Here is a 17,957-nt window from a genome sequence, read left to right as displayed (position 1 = left end):
CTTGCCATTTTTGTAATGTGGCCCACAGGTAAATCTATTCGAGTATCCCTGCTATAGCCTATTAAAATCTCACTCATGGGTGGAGTTGGTCTCAATAGATCATTATACAGTAGACCTATAGGCCTAGGCCTACTTTATAATATTTTATTTCAAATGAGATTTCAAAAGTAGACTAGAATTTTGCAGGCCGTGTAACACTTACGACCTGCTCTCAGTTGAGTAAGGATAAAGTAGCATAATAATCTTTGACAAGATTTCACCAATCATGAACCATCCAAATAAAAATGTATCAGTTTGATCTTTATTTGAAAAATTAAAATAAAGTGCTTTTATATACAATACAATATAAAAGGAAAACAAAACAGTAGTGATGTATGATACAAAAAAATACAATTCACAATCTTTTTTTTTTTTTTACATTGGCAGCTCAATTTTCAAAACAACTGTACAAAAAAACGATCTTACTTATAATACATGTTGACAAGAGTCTGAGCAACTTGCAGTGTCAAAGATAGCAGGCTTGACCATAGTGGTTTTAACAGATGACACTGCAACTCAGCAATTGGCATTCGGACCATTTATGCATTTCATGAACCATAAACGTGTTCAGATTTGCTATAAAATAAAATAATGTTGAAGACCTGCGCACATATTGTACTAAATCACTACCATGTTTATTGTTTTGCACTTGGCAAATGTATTATTGTTCCAACAACCATATCACTAAAAGCTGCCCTTTGTTTTATTAACAGTACAAAAAAAGTATGGTTTGTAACTTTGTATCTATTTTGTTCTTAAAACTACTAGAGCCCAGGGTTTGATTTGTTGGAAGGAAAGGGGATCCGCCTCTGCTTTCATATCCCCCCTCTGGTCATTCATTTTGCCGGAGGGGAAATGTTTTATCCCCGTTTCTGATCAGACTGAATAGAATACCAGTACATTAATTTCCTTTTGGGAAATGTAGACTGTCTATGTATCACAATTTAATTCCAAATGCATGTTAACCATTAACCCTGGCATCCCTATTTTCAGCAAATTTGTGAGAATCTGTCAAACAAAAAATCTTCCCAAAATAATAGCTACAATAGCACATCTATAAGCTCACAATGTGTTGATATGCAACACACTGTGAGCTTATATATTGTCTATCTTTGTTATTTTGTCATACAAAGAAGTGTATATAGGCCTAGCTAGATTTAAGTGCTTAATAAAATGCTCCCCTCCCCCAATTTGTTTTCACAAATCAAACACTGCCACTTCCAGTTCCATGTATGACTAAGTACAGTAGTCCAGTCTTTGATATCTCTACAGATTCTGTATGTATTGCCATGTACAGGAACTGTATGTCAGTACTGTGCTTTAAAAAAAATACAGCCAGTGCTTATACTTGTGTGCTATACCATAAAGAATAAACATTACCCCTGACTAAAGTTGAAGCCACAAAAATAACATACTTTACTGCCCAAATTAGCTCACTGCTGTTTTGCAATAAGGTCAATTGTGTCATCATATAATAGTATGCGATTCTACTGTGCTACCACCTGGTTATTATATGTTATTTGTAACAAACATTAGTATTCCAAGAGGCACATCTCTTGATGTTTTGCTTAAAGGCATTGTGAATTTACCCAAACTACAGACGTGTCACCAAATACAGAACCTGCTCAGAACTAAGGCTTTCCAATTTCATGTGCAAATCAAAGGCATTCTGAGTTAAACAATATGCCTTAATGCATGTTTGTTTTGTTTGAAATTGTTATTTTGCAAACCATGTTTAACAAATCTGAAATGAGACTTTCATTTAATTGCATTGCAATTGGTATAAAAATGCTTTCAAATGCTTTCAATGCTTATGTACTACAACATCTTGTGAATCGGCTAGCACATGTTGGACTGTGATAAAATCCATTGTCTTAAATTGTAGATGGATAGTGGACAGGTTCTAATCATAAACATAAAGCACGTATTATGCTAATTTAGAAGAGAGAATGGTTGACTTACAAACCATTTAATCAAGAAATATGTTTTTGGTTCTTTAAAAAAAAGTCTGGTTATATTCACTCACTCACTCACTCACTCATCAGGTCAATAATCTAGGCCCAGTTATTAAAATCCAGGTTGCACTCTCCCGTAAGGGTCAATCATTACACTTTAAGACTAACATGCACTCAGGATTTTACTTTCCAGTCAAATGTCACTGAAACCAGATACCTCTGTTTACAGATATTCATGAAATGAAATGAATCAAACATGAATTAATGTAGTGAGATAAACACCTAAAATATTAGTGGTCTGTATTGTGACATAATCAGTACCATACTTGCTCTCATATAGCCTATCCAGATTTATTTGTGAGTAAATTACTTTAAAATATATTCAGCCCTAATGGCTCTATTCTGTCATTAAAAGGTTTGTGTCTGGACCCTCATCTTTTATCATCTGATTTTGGATGACAGGCTTTCAGAATGTCCATTATTTTCCTTCGCCTGATAACACAAGAATGGCTAAAATCACTTGCATACGTGTGTGTGTGTGTGTGTGTGTGTGTGTGTGTGTGTGTGTGTGTGTGCACGCACACGTGTGCGCGCGCATGATAATTCCTCTGATCCTCAGTAATGAACAGCGCTGACACCTTTGTGCTTCACACAGTCTCTCAAGGTGAGGATTGTTCAACTCTCTTCACATTATTTGCTTTGCATAGTCTGCCTGTTTCATGAGGAACAGCATAGTAATACCTGGAATGGTGGGGAGGGTTCCATTCATCACACTGGTGAACTAAAAGCATGTTGAATATTGATTCAACCCTAAACACGTAGAATGGGACATCGTCCAAGTCGGGCAGAAACCTTGTATCCTTGTATATATTTCATATTTTTCCGATTATACTAGATCATAATTTATGACGCTGTCATGTAAAAGTAGAAAATAGACAATCTACAAGAAAATAGACAGATCTGCTATTTTTGGACAATTTCTTAAATTGATTTTGAAACTTTTCACTTATACTGTAATGCCTTGCCCGATGCCTCGCCAGGTCGAAAGTGGTTAATTCTGTCTGAGTGTTTTATAAATATTTAACCAATGCAAAGTATTAACAAGAGCTGGGGACTAAATGATAACTACATTATATCCATTGGAACACAGGAACACATTTCCTGAAACGTAATAAAAAGAGTTCTGCCCGACAGTGGCGATACACTAAGAAAGTACATGTGGTCAGTTGGGCACACATTTACTTTTCTTTTGATTGGAGTGATAGAGCGTAGTCGAGCAAAAAAGAAAAAAAAAAGAAAAATCACTAAAGTAATCGTAGGCAGTGGTCCCCGTTTCTTTCTGACCTTGTATTTGATACTAGAATGGATGCACACAGTGGTTTATAAAAATATGCTTTTTCTTATTTTCTTTTTTTTTTACCTGCCAATAAGTATTGACTTTGGGTGTGTGCGAATGTTTGCCTACCTACAGTACAGCACACTGTGCATAGCTCAGTGAAAAACACGCTCTTATAAGATGATGCACATGGGGGGGGGGGGGGGGGGGTAATCCCACCTTTTCTTTCTCAACACGTTACCTGTAGAATGTGTAGATCATTTGGACGGACTGAGTGGTAACGCTGTGCACTTGCATCACTGAGTCATAGTGGGGCAATAGAGCTTCATCACTTCCACGTATATGTACTGTATGTTACATTCCCTCCGTGAGTACAATACAAACACTTCCAAAAAACCATCTGAAGGCAAGCTGGAACTGTTCTTTTTTTAGTTGTGCTTCTAGTGCACTGGAGAAAAAGGGGGAGCATCTAAAAGAATGCAGGAAATGTACACGGACTACAGCGTCAGGAACACAAAGAGACAAAGTGCAAAATCTGTGTAATGAAATGTCACTCCGTGAAGAGTCCGACGCCTTTCAGTATTCCCTCGTTTAAGTTTTTCTTTTCAGCAAGTGCACTCTTTTCAATTCAGTTTACATTTTACAGTTCACAGTTTATCAAAAGCTGTCTTCACACAATGGAGTCTTTAATCTCTGAGCCCAGTCTGACCCGGGGCCGCGGGCATGTGGGTGAGATCTCTACATGGCTCTCTTTCAAGTTCAGAGGCCTTTTCTCTGACTCTGTAAAACTCTTGCTGTTTTCTGGTGAGGAGCACTCATGTGGAGGCGTGCTGCAGATATAGTTGTCATTAAGGGTCTGGTAGCCCTTATGATCTGGGACAGATACTGGTACTGCGTTGCCGTTGAGTGGCAGGTTCTCTGCAGGTTTTCCTGCTATCCTGGGCTTCTTCTGCTGTATGTTTGGACACTCCCCCTCCTTGAGCATGGACTTCATGCGGTCCCGGTTTCTGTAGACCACAAACAAGGAGAAAACAACCAGGGAGAAAGCAAGGAGGGCACACACCACGATGAGCTCGTTCCAGTAGGTCTTGGTGTTGATCTGCGGCGAGCGCGCCTCCCCCGGCAAAATGGGCTCCTCCTGTGGGACCTGTGGTGTGCGCGATCGCCCAGTCAGGGTGGTGCTCTCTTGTTTGGCCTCGCCCCTCACGCAGTAGTTGGCCAAAAGTTGTCTGAAGCCTTCTTCCACTGACCAGCACTCGTACGTGTCCTGCCTGTCGGCCTGAGCCACGACAACCAGGCCCCCCTCAGGGCTGGGGTAATGGAAGTGGCCCGAAGTCTCGCTGTACTCCCACCTCCTCTCAGCCAAGTTGGAGCGCAGCTTGCAAGGCAACACTTTAAATGTGTTGGCGGGTATAATTATCACCTGACATGAAGACATTCCTGAAAGCACAGAACAGAATAAACAAAAACTTGAAATAAATGTGTAATCAAGAGGTCAATTCAAATGCAGCACATGGGAAGAATCTGGTAGAGTCATACAGTCGTTTTGTGACTTACTTGTAGGTGGGGGTTTAGCAAGCCGTGGGCTGGGCACTGTCTTGTTGCAAATAGCCGATGTGTCTGCATCATCAACATCCTGCTGCCAGTGACTGAAAATGCATACATTTTTATTAGACCAATGGAGTTCTACCAATACAATAAGGAATAGTTTAACCACTCTCTAACTATTTTTTATACTTCTATTAAAAGCATGAAAGATTGTGTGGATTTTTTTTTTTTTAATAACTTATGTTATTTGAGTCTCTGCAGCGGAATACAATACCAATTTGGGGGTCCTTAACATGAAAATGTTTGAGAACCACTGCTTTATGACACTCGGTCATACTGCACTGTAGTACAATATCCTGTGTGTAAAGTGCTGTGCAGAGAATGTACACACCTGCCTGGTGGAGCCTGTCTGACATCCATACATTGCCTCCCGGTCCAGGCACAGTACGGGTCCCTGGAGAGCACACACTCCCCACAGCTCTGATAGTTTGTGCAGTTCGCCACTGGGACCTCCACCAGGCCAGAGAAAGTGGAAACATAAAGCTGGCCCTGTGGGGGACAGATGACCAGGGAAGGGGGAGGGAAGGAAAGGTGGCCCAGATACAGTCATTGGGGTTACTATGGCCTCGATTTCAATACGTTACACTTAACTTTTTCCTCAATTACAATTCCATTAGTTGAGAGCAGAGAGGGCAGCGTTCAATAAAGTGTCACATGCTGTTTAAAGCCCATCTTGTTGTTGCTCCCCAGAGAGAACGTTGCATGTAATTACAATGAACGTGAGCTCTTCATGGCTCATGGAATCCCTAAGCTGCCAATAAAAGGCATTTAGTGGGCTTGTTATTACTTCCCACTATGAGAACGTTTCCAGAAGTGATCAGAGTAACATACCTTCTCAGAGTCCAGCTCAATGTGTTGCACTGGTTGGGAATCAGGGAACAGCACCATCTCCTCAATTATGTGCATTTTGTCCTTCACGTTGATTGCTTTGTGAATCTTCCCTTCATCTACAAAAAGTGAGATATGTTTTGTAAAGAGTTGCAAAGAAATTAAATGCGATCACAGGAATGATGATGATGAATTGGCCAAGAGGGTGCTTTAAATTCCCTACCTGTACCAATGAAGAGCACATTGTAGGCTTTGTGCATGGCCTGGACGCGGTGGACAGCAATCTGCGTGTAGCGCACATTGCGCTTCAGCAGGAGAGGCTGACTGCGTATCACGCTGTCCATCAGGAAGTGGTCTTTGACGAAGTTCAGCACCTTGTCAGGCATATGAAGCGATGATGGGATGTTCTGCTCTCTGGCAGCGTTAGTGATGCACTGCGGAGGAAAAACACCCTTTATTCTCACACATTCATTCTCACGGACGGGATAACAATACCAACGGCAACAGTATATGGCTACAACCTCCTGCCCATCTCCGCTGTCTCATCAATGGGTTATATGTTTGTGGGATTTCGATTGATTGGCCTGTGATAAACCTGCCAGGAAATGAAAGCAGCAACACTCCGATAAGAATCAGAGTCTTACGGGAAGGGGGGCCGGTGAGACAGATAGCAGCTCAAGCACAGATCGAGGACGTGGCTGATGAGCAGGCGGAAACACAATCTTGCACCACACATGGCAGGCTTTACATTTGTCTCATTACTGTCACCAGCAGTAACTGGCTTGCCCAGCAGAGGGCGGTGTGACAGTAACTCACCGCTCCAGGCCGGGGCTCAGGGACAGGGTGGTTGTAGGTGTACCACTGCTGGCTCTCCCGGTTCACTTCCCTGTAACGGCCGTTGAAAGCCTTCTCCACCTGGTCCATCGTGAAGGAACACACCGCAGAGCTACCTGACGCCCCTTTATACCTTTGAAGACATAAAGCAACGTCTTAGCATTGGCTGCATACAATCGCCATGGAAAAGAATAATTCCTGATTGGCTAGCAGGATATCGGGGCACAATATTGTGAGTTAATGCGTGATGAGGTGCTCTAATATAATTTAAAAAATCTACTTGGTAGAGACAATGCCCCTCTGCCTTGTCCATTATCTTCCAATAGCAATATCACAACCAGGCTCGGATTTACCATTGGGCTAGGGTGGGCTGCTTTTTTAATGGTGGAATTGTAAAGTCAATCCAATTCAAGTGAGATTTGTGTTTAGCTGCCTGCCTGCCAGACAGCCAGCGAACTGATGCAGCCCCTGTTACCTCCCGACCTAGCTGATGCCCCCCCCCCCCCCCCCCCCACATGGAAATATAAATTGTATAAGCTATATAGAGACATACATTTCCTTTTTATCCACATACCTGAATATGGCATATATGCAGCAGGCTATATTCTGCATTACATAATTGGCATAATATGCTAATATATTTAAAATAAAACCATAGCACCACCATTAGACTTTTCATGTCGCGCACCCCCTAGAAGGTGCTCGCTCACCACAAGGGGTGCACGCACCACAGTTTGGGAACCACTGTACACTTTTGATTTATATTGAACTCATTTTTCATTTATTATTATCTTTTGCTGGTGAAATTTTTTTTTTGAGACCCTTCCGATACCAATTTTTATAGCCGATATGGCACAATCCGATTATGCTACCGATTATATAGTGCATCACAAATTAAATGTCATGATCTACAAGCTCATAGCACGGCAGTGCCACGCTATGAGCTTGTAGATCTGCTATTTCTGAAAAATCTTGAAAATGTGGTGCAAATCTTTGAATATATATTCTTTCAGGGCGAACGTTTTTAACTCAAATTATTGGTTCTGGGGGCTCCCTGGAACAACATATTTTCAGTTGGGGGTCGACGGCCAATTTCATATATTTTTGGTGGTCCTTGACATGAAAATGTTTGAGAACGAGTGTAGAAGTGCAGAGATCTCACCACTGAGACGTGAACACTCCGTAGAACACAGTGCGCTTCCAGTCTTCAGGGCTCGGTGTCAAGACAAACATGTCCTGGATGATGTTGAAGGGGAAGCCATCATCAGGAAGAGAGCACAATAACTGGGCCTTAAGAAATGTGGTCCATTTCTTTTGCAGGACTCTTTCCCCTCCTTGGTCACCCTGCAACATAAATAAAATGTCTCTTTCAAGGCGCTACTCTCAATCTAACCAGCAGAGGGTGCAAGCACACAAGGTTGACACCCGTCTGTAGCAGAACTGTCACAGTTGAGAAATATCCATGCACAACTACAGCATACACCTAGAGGCATGATGTAGGCTACTGAATACCGGTCACATTTCTTCCTTTCCGATACCAATACGCATAACAGACAGACAGATATACTACAGTATATGTATGTCTCATGCACCAGAGGTGCCCGGCCCACATGGACTTATAGGACACAACATATAAATCATTGCATAGTTGTACAATAAAATAAAAAAACTAAAACAAAAATTCCTTTACTGAAACAACTCAAGTTTTTCATAATCATATCTACTTATAATGCGGCACGTGTGTGCGTGCGTACGTGTGTGTACGGTTGTAATGCACGTAACTCGAGAACCGTTTGACCCACCGACCTCACATTCAACACACGCGTTCCACACCCCCACAGGGAGTGCAGTGCCAGGTATCGAGTCGGTCGGACCCACAGTTCTCCAGAACCACCACAAAAAGCTCTGGTCAGGCTCTGCCAGTGGGCCTAATGAGGCCAACTCCTTTCACCTCAGCCAATTGAGGCTCAACCAATCAGGCTCAGCCAGTGGGCCGAATTGATTGCAAAGTACACTTACTGTACACTTACGCACATACACAGATCTCTACGGGGTTGAACCGGTTCGGTTCTTTCTTCCTGCCAAATATTGAACCATCTCCTGACAGTTTCAGGAGAAGTTGGAGAGTACCCAGAGAAAGGCCAAATTATATTCGGCATTGGTAGAAGAGTTGGCGAAAGCTGGGGTTCACTCGAACGGCAGAGCAAATAATCAATAAACTAAAGAAACTAAAATCGGATTACCGCAAGTTGTCCAAAAGTGGAGCAGGGTATGGTCATAGAGCTATAAAAAGGCTGATGCCTTTCCCTATTATGACATCATCGACGGGGCATTGGGACATACACCTGCAAACCAGCTGTTGATCCATACAGGTTTTTTGGATAAAAATAAATGTCTGCATTAACAGCACGAACGCTCGCAGATATTCTATGCGATCAACCATCTTGAAAGCATGCAGGGAACAAAAATATGTTTACATTAATTGCCAACGCAAACATGAAATGATCCAAAACATGCATACAGATGCAACCCGATCCAGAATCCAGTCTTGCGGGGCGTATCTGATAGTTGTAATAACTTGTAACCCTACTGTAACATCACAACCTTGTGGATACTGTTTACATCGGCTTGTGTTGTGCAACGCCCTCGGGGTGTCTTCCCGTTTTTAAAGATAATATTAAGGTCCCAGAATGCAACTGTGCACAAAAAGATCTTTGACTTTTGGATACATTTCGGGTGACATATATGGTGCAGGGCCATAATAATCTTTTATAAGATGGTATGTTCTTGATTTTGGTTTGCAGCATAGGTCAACAGCCCACCTCTATTTATATTTTTGGTTAATCTGTCTATTCCAAAGTCTCAACATCTCCCCTTTGTGTCCGATATTTACGGTACCGAATATGATACTAGTGTGTAGCAAATCTAGGACAGGGGTTCTCAAAGTGGTGTCCTAGGCCAGGGACCCTCTGGGTTTCTTGAGAGGGTTCAAAATGGACCCTTACAGGTCTATAACTCTGAGAGTGTACAAATGGAACTAAATGGACCTGTAAGAGTCCATGTGGTTTGATTTGTACACTCTCAGTTATGGGGGTCCTTGAAAATAAAAAGTTTGAAATGAAATGAAATATGTGATAAAATACATGCCATACAGAATGACATATTCACTGGCATACGGTACTCGCCGATACCAATACCAGCATTTTAGGCCATATCGGCAGCTTTTCCGATACTGGCAGATATTGAAACAACTCTACATGGGACATGTACATATTTTGGGCATTTCTATGAAAAGTCCCCTTCATTGTGACCATAAACAAAGACAGTATAGGCCTACTTAAATTGCCATAAAGTACAGTACAGTTGTATGAATGGACTAGATTGAAAATATTACCCTCCAAAAGGGAAAACCATACCGAGCAAAAGAGACAGTGCCTATACTGTAGATCACTTACAGTAACACAAGACTTCTAGGTAAAGGGAACAATATGCACGGTTGGAACCTGGCTTGTATACAAAACATTACAGGCCCTGGGAAGGGAAAATGCTTTTAAAAGAAAATGGAAAAAAGGGCAATGCTCTTAGACGATGCTTTTTCACTGACACTACCTCTGGTGCTTTTGGCACCAGCCTTCCCACTAGACTGTGGAACACAGCCTCTCCCACATGCAGCTCCTCCAATGAGAAACTCTTTGGGGGCTAACTACATCATTGGGCCTCAATGAGAGTGAGTGCATATGGGCCGTGAATGCTAAACACTTACCGTAACTTAGTTATATATTTCACTGGGAATTATGGGCCTCAAGGTTACATTAGGTGATGCCGAATGTTATGCCATAAATGTTTTCTTTAAGAAAGGACGGTGGGTTAGAACTTTTAGAAGGGAGGATGATCAACTGTATCTACCGCCTGTTTGCACTCAGTCCATGGCAGCAATTACTCCAATGTTTGTCAAGCATAGATCTGAAGAGAACTAAACAGCTGATAAGTAGTTTTAAAAACATGCCTTATCAAAGGGAAAGAGTAGACTACACAAAATAAATAAGTCCTTTTAGTATTGCATTTATCAGAGGAAATGACAGCGTAGCTTGGAAAGAGAAATGACACGTGACTGATGCGGAGCTTCTGAACCATTATTTTCTGTAGCAGTTAATGAGCAACATAACTGCTCCTTCTGCTCCTGCTCCTTCTGCTCCGAACAAAACTTTACGATTTAGTGCCATGCTGTATATAAACGTACTGTGGAATAATTATGGCCAATTCCTCCCGCTCATTAACCCCATGAGGGCATCCACTGAACAGCCCAAAGGCTGTTGAAAAAGCAGGTAGTAAGGGCTCAATTCTGGGAACATGAATAGGTTCCATGGGAGCGTCATTATGCTTTGTTTGTTTGCCCCAAAACACTGTATACAGTATGATTCCACAGCAAGCCTCAATGAAGTGGAACTTGACTACTAAACAACAACAGAGCTGCAGCAAAGACCATGCGTCAAATGCTGGATTAGGATGGAGAAATAGAGGCTTGAACTGAAGATAATTGATTTGTGTAAAATACCACTGTTCCTTATATAACTCCAACTAAGTGATGCCATCAGACTTCCGCTACAATTTCTATCCCTTTTTACTGTCATTGTATTTTATGTCACAGACAATTTATTTATTCTACTATTTTGTATTCATTTTAATACTCCACCCAGATTGTCACTTTGATTCTCACTTTCCACTTTCCTTTGTGAGCCATAGTATTCTGTACCAAACCCGTTTATGTCCACTACATTTTTACTGTCTGTTGAGGTTAATCTTGCAAAACACGTACAGGACCAATCACTCAACACCAAATTCCTTGTGCCCGCTTCCAGCAACCCAAGGTGTTTTTGCCTGTTTTCTCCTTCTTCTGCTTTCTTTTGTTGCAAGAAAGATGTATTTTTGGCGCTGCTCTGCGGCGACAAGGGCATAAGGGCTACACTTGCATGCGGGTCCTTTGTCTAAGACAAATGTCTTCCTCGGGAGACAAATAATAAAGAACCTTGAACCTTGAAGGAAGTACTCTTTTAAAATCGTTATTGGACCACATCTTGTTTAGCTAAAACTCACGCTAAGCATAATGTTGTGTATATTATTTTATGAGCGTAATCATATTTACTACAGTACAAATATGTTTCTAATGTGTTAAAAACCACTCTACGTATGTTCTAAAACACATGTACAGTACTTAAAGGGACACCAATGTTGCTTTAACTTTCTAAATTGTGAGCTTATCGGTCGGCTATTTTCAACACATAGCAGAAAACAGGAAAGTCCATATCGGGTTTAAGTTGATAAATAAACTTTTTTTTACAGTGGAGGATTTTACAGTGGAGATTGGGGTCCCAGAGATGAAAAAAAGGTTATCAAACGGTATCTGTGGACTAATGCATATCAAACTGAGGAGTCTTGACATAAAACAGTTTGAGAATCACTGCCTTAGATCAAATGTATCAGTGTACTGCAGTGTGTAAATAAAGAAAAGCCAGAGATGTATTCAACACACGGAGCTCTGCTTCTGACTCTGAATTATGGCTGTGATTGACAGCCGAGCTCCACCGTCTTCCTGGGGGTTTGTGTGTGATGCCCTGCTTCTTCTGACAGCAGGGTAACTGTCAGGAGAAACACCTGGGGACAGCCCAGCCACTTCTCTACATTCTGCAGTCACTGGCCGTCTGCTTGTACATACAAATAGTGAGTGAGTCAAATGTGCGTGCGTGCATATGTGTGTATGTGTATGTCAATACGGAAAATACTGGACATTTCAAAGATCAGTTCTCCTTTTCAGCCATTATAGGGGAATAACTTCAGAAACTCCTACTGGGTAACTTTATATAGTTAAAACATTTGATATATTTTCACTGGTATATTTTCACACTATTTCGAGTCACAATTGTCTGTTGTTGCTTGCCAAAATGTTTTTTTTGCCACTCAGTAGGCATTCCTGCATAACTTCCGCGTATGATGATGATGTCACACGCATAACCTCTATTGATTGTTCAATATTATGTTTGTTATGTTATGGCTGCAAAGCCCAGTGAGTCATACGACAACTTCTCATATACCCTCATATCTGTGTAAAGTGAAAAAATAAATAAATAAAAATGCTATGAAGAAAGGTGTCTTTGATGTTACAACAAGGCAGTGCGTAGCCAGCAGACACAATTCAGAAATTCAAAGCAAAGAGGGGGGGTGTGCATTCAACTGTCAGTGAATGTTTGTCACTCTCCTTGGACTGCGGTAGATGAGGCAATGTCAACATCTCACATGTGACATTCAGTGACAATCGGATTAATCAAGACCTTCAGGATATTGATGATCATTTACAATCTTTGCAGAGCAAACACTCAGTCAGCAGCCAAGAAAATGTCTAAATGACTGAGTCAATTCAAAAAGCACTGAATATATAAGTATACACTATAAGTATAACTGTATATATGCAATGTTGTGGTAATCCATTTATGTGCAAAAGGACTGGTGGTGCAGTCATCCTGAGCCGTTTGTGAATCCTGTCTGAATGCTAATATTTGGTGAAACATAAGAACAGAGGGTGGAGTGGATCAGATTTGGTGGAGAGAGAGGGCTTGGCCAGAGGAAAACACGCGATAGGAATGTTTTTCTGTAATGAGAGATCCTGCGCCAGGCCAAAAAGACTGCATGCTGCACCACCCTAAATAAAACACATACAGCTGTTCAGCAGCGCATGCTTCAGTATGTGAGATTATAAACACGCACACATCCTCCTCCTCCTCTCCGTCTGTCATTTCTCTATTTACCTCACGCACGCACATGCGTATACACCAGGGGGGCAGTCAGAGAGATATTTTGTGAAGCCACTAAGGAAATGAAAGTTCATATAATGGCCTGTTGTGGCGCTGTCACTGGACCCAGAAAAACCCATAGCCCCATAGAAGTCCATGTATTTTGGCCCAACTTCACCTAGACTGTATTACCTTAATAAACATGGTCATGAATACTTTTTGCTTCCAGTCACTAGTTTAAAGTCTCATTTCTAATGTCATAATATTCTTTTTGGAAAATTATGGTCCCATTTATAAAAAAAATGACCATAAAGCCGCGCATCTGAGGGGCGTGGCTACCGTTACAGTCTATGAACGGGATCCCCCACCCACTCGAGTCAAAATAAAAACCAACGAAGAAGAAGGGGGAAGTCCCGCCTCGTTGTCTGGGCCAGCCAATGGGCCAGCTGGCCTGAGCTGGGCCAAAACGGATCTAGAAAGATGGCGACTTCCATTGCAAGGACTGACAGGCTTCATTTTACGTTCAAGTTAGACCCGCGGAACGCTTTGTCCATATTTTTTACAGTCTATGGTATACACACAGCAGAGAATACCAGACGACTCGCCCCTTTACCAACCCCCACAAGAACAGTTAATTTAGTATTGAAATCTGAAATGATCTTGTATACAGATTTATTTGATTGTATAGTAGTCAATCTCTATACTCTGTAAAATGAAGAAAGAGTAACATGAGACAGAGACTGTGACTGCTTAATTAAGTTAATTTAGGACCTTCTAGCAGTTAATTTTGTTTTATTAAACATTTCTTCCATCTAGCCCATGTTTTGTAATGGCATCATCATGCTATTATGCCCGTGGATATACAGAGTGAACTTAACAATGATACATTTATATGATAATACCTTTTATATAATCACCAACATGATTTGTTATTTACAGCTAGGTAGAGTAGTGGGGCGAGATGGAAAAGGGGCGACCGTACCCGTTACCACAGCAGATGCCCAAACACACAAATGTACCAATGTCTCTGTATTATGACAGAATGGTGATGGGCAGATGGGCAGTTACCATGTCTTGTCTGAGATGAGTAACAGAACCAATTGTCTACTCTGAACAGTCTGAACGGTATATCCACCAAGGTTAATGCTCACCTTGCACACGCGAGCAATGCGTGACACGATGGTGTTGTCAAAGAAATCAAACTCCTTCCCAGCTTCGCTGAAGAAGAAGTAAATCTTATCATCATCACCCACTGGGTTGCCCTTGGGCAGACTCTCCTGTATGTAGGCAGAGCCCACAAAGGCCGGGTCTGAAAGAGTAAACATAATGGTTTTAGATATCAACTCATACCCAGGGGGCGGCAGGGAAGTCCCAATTCCCTGTGACGTCAAAATCCTCCATGCAACTGGCAAATAGCAGCATGTGGGCAAGCCCTGCACAGTAAAATAATGTTCTGAGATTATATTACAGAAGAGCTATTTCAACAGCATTGGGAGAAACTATCAATGCCTGTATAGTTCTGTAAGACATAGACATACTGAATTGCAGCCATGTGACCTTGGAGCATATAATACCTTGTAGCCAGTTCAACGAGTTTTCTGTTTTTAGAGCCGTTCCTTGACCGAGGCTCTTGTAAATGATGGGTTCATTTCCTTGGAAATTACTGACCGTACCAGCATACAGTTCTCCGTCTGCAACAAACACAGAAGAACCCGGGTTAATCACACTCTGTTTACCAACACAGGATGGGCCTCTGTCTGCATCATGCACGCTAATGTGATCCAGAACTCTGTTTGTTTGTTTGCATACAGTGAAAAACATGAACCCTGAATTAATGCCAATCTCCTGTATCCATTTTTTCTGTACATTACCAGATTTCCACAGAGCTCCCAAAGGAGGATTTTATAGGGTGTGTTCGACCTACCAGCCATAATGGCGGTGGACTTGTAATCCGGGTTGAAAGGACAACGGCTGCGTCCATCCTCTGTAACAATTTCCCCGGTCTGGCTCCTCACGAGAGAGAAGTCTGTTGTGTTCTGGAAATCACGCACACACACACACGCAAGGAACACACACACACACACACACACACACGCAAGGAACACACACACACACACACACACACACACACACACACACACACACACACACACACACACACACACAAACAAGGAACACACGCAAGGAACACACGCACACACACACACACACACACACACAAGGAACACACACACACACACACACACACACACACACACACACACACACACACACACACACACACACACACACACACACACACACACACACACACACACACACACACACACACACACACACACACACACACACACAACTTACATTACACTTGCCCACAATCCTTTGGTCACTTGGCCCATTTACTGTAAGCATCCCAACCCAAATGAAGAGGTGGTCAGGCTATCTTGGGTAATATGGTTCAAGCTCAGGTCACGCTTGTATGTTTGTCAATTATCATGGGACATAATAAAAGGCCTTGATAGAGTGATGAAAAGACTGCAAACCGCTATACTGTGTTTTGTCTAACTCCATTTTCCACAGTGAAATCACATTGTCCAACTGATTAAATGTAAGACTGCTGGTTCTGTCTGTGTGGGCAGAGCCTGCAGCTGCCAGTGCGCTAAGAAGAGAGCTCAGAAGTACCTGCAACTCTGGGTCAGAGCCCCCTGTGATAACAATGGGTTTCTCCATTCCCTAAGTGTTGTCTGTCTCGTATCCAAGTAAAGCAAAGCGGATCAGGAGGAACAACTACAGTATATGTCCACTGCGGCTGTTAATATTCCAAAGTGGAAAATATGCAGCCTTCAAGGAGACACATTGGATAGAAGTCCTTGGGAAGAATGGAAAAAAAGGATCTGAGCAGCACAACAACTCAATTCATCCACACAAGCTGCACGTCTTGCTTGACAATGCTGAGCTCTCTCTCTCTCAAAAGCATATGTACAAACATTTGATTGCGCACAGTAGTCAAATGAATTACATAAAAAAGGCAAAGAGCTTATTTCCACTATTGCTGTAAATGTGTGACATTTGAGTATACATGGTTACATAGGGAATAAATACAATAAAAATATATATAATACTGTATGTATATAAAACATTTACGTATAAACAAATTCAATAACACAATGTCAGCCAAAGCTGCGTCACATGCACACTTACTATGTATGCACAGATGGGACTGAAGGCATACGTTCCGCACACATAGAGATGAGTGTTGTTCACGTGCAGCAAAATCTTGATGTAGTTGAAACAGTCCGTCTGTGTTGGAAACACGGGAGAGAGAACAACAACAGGATGAATGATGACTCTGAGTCTAAACATCCTTATCCACTTCACATGTTCTTCAGAGATACGCAGATGAAACAGGGGCTGCCTTCTACAATCGCTAACCCCTTTCAACATGGCATCCATATATTTTGGGCAATGTCAATGTCATCATTATCATGGTCATAATTTTCAAAAATAACAAAGATAGCAGATGTACAAGGTTGATCCAATATATTGGCTATTTGGTGCGTGGCACGTACTGTCGTCCTATGAAGTGTTTAAGTGCATTTCCAAATCACATGGCTGTAATAGATTTTCTCCTAATAGGCTGGGAGGTCCACTTGACTGATTAGGCTGATCTCATCAACATCTCAGGCCTATGAGCCTCCATTCGCTTCCCCTCTCTTACTTATAATATGAATCAATAACCACACATACATCTGATGATGATACTCCTATAAGCACATCTTGCAAAATAAATGGCCAAGTAATATGGTACAGTTATCTTATACTAGCTGGGGTACATACCCAGTGTTGCCTGGGTTGGATTATTGTGTGGGTGAAATAAGCACAAAGTTCAGTACAGTACTTGGAGGCCAGTCTATGATGCAAGCCATTTGTGCACGCACACGCGCGCACGCGCACACGCACACGCACACGCATACACACACACACACACACACACACGCACACGCACACGCACACGCACACGCACACGCACACGCACACGCACACGCACACACACACACACACACACACACACACACACACACACACACACACACACACACACACACACACACACGTGAGGATAACCTTCAGGCCCTGCCAACAGGTACAGTAGCTGCACTGTCCATGATATATGGGCCAAGTGAACTGGGCTACATGAGTTCTACACCAGCAGCACTTCACTTACCTGCAAGTTTTTGCCTTTGAAGCTGCACTCGTCTCTCTTTCTCTCTGGAGTGCTCCATGTTAGCTGCAGGAGAGGAAATGCGTTGAGTCACAGAAGAATAAACCTGCGTGCTGCGCCTTGTCATATTCACATTGCACCTGTGGGGGTGGTATATACTGTATAATGTATATTGTCCCTGTCGGGTGGAAACCCTGTATCTCTATATTTCAACTTGTTTCTGTAAATTGATACTATCATACAAAAGTAGCAAAAATAGCTGATCTACCAGCTCGTCACGAAGTGTGTCTGTGGGATTAATACATATTTGCATTGGAACACACTTTATCTTTTACATTTCCTGAAAAATC

The 17,957-nt window shown here is 42.0% G+C and overlaps 1 protein-coding gene across 2 annotated transcripts in view; it reads right to left on the bottom strand.

Annotated features, from left to right (window-relative positions):
* Positions 1-293: 293 nt before the first annotated feature.
* sema4ba (sema domain, immunoglobulin domain (Ig), transmembrane domain (TM) and short cytoplasmic domain, (semaphorin) 4Ba) overlaps positions 294-17,957 on the bottom strand; it is a 59,867-nt gene continuing 42,203 nt past the window's right edge. For both annotated transcript variants that reach the window (XM_080761602.1, XM_080761601.1), the window contains 12 exons: positions 17,611-17,673; positions 16,587-16,685; positions 15,310-15,421; positions 14,960-15,076; positions 14,537-14,694; positions 7,763-7,944; positions 6,583-6,733; positions 5,990-6,200; positions 5,770-5,885; positions 5,270-5,427; positions 4,888-4,979; positions 294-4,770 (listed from right to left, as the gene is read on the bottom strand). In XM_080761602.1, coding sequence (XP_080617728.1) covers positions 4,001-4,770; positions 4,888-4,979; positions 5,270-5,427; positions 5,770-5,885; positions 5,990-6,200; positions 6,583-6,733; positions 7,763-7,944; positions 14,537-14,694; positions 14,960-15,076; positions 15,310-15,421; positions 16,587-16,685; positions 17,611-17,673 — 2,229 coding nt within the window. In that variant the 3' untranslated portion in view covers positions 294-4,000. The remainder of the gene's footprint in view (positions 4,771-4,887; positions 4,980-5,269; positions 5,428-5,769; positions 5,886-5,989; positions 6,201-6,582; positions 6,734-7,762; positions 7,945-14,536; positions 14,695-14,959; positions 15,077-15,309; positions 15,422-16,586; positions 16,686-17,610; positions 17,674-17,957) is intronic.

This window comes from Protomyctophum bolini, assembly GCF_963924005.1.
Source record: "Protomyctophum bolini genome assembly, chromosome: 4".
NCBI lineage: Eukaryota > Metazoa > Chordata > Actinopteri > Myctophiformes > Myctophidae > Protomyctophum > Protomyctophum bolini.
This window is presented reverse-complemented; position numbering and strand designations above follow the sequence as displayed.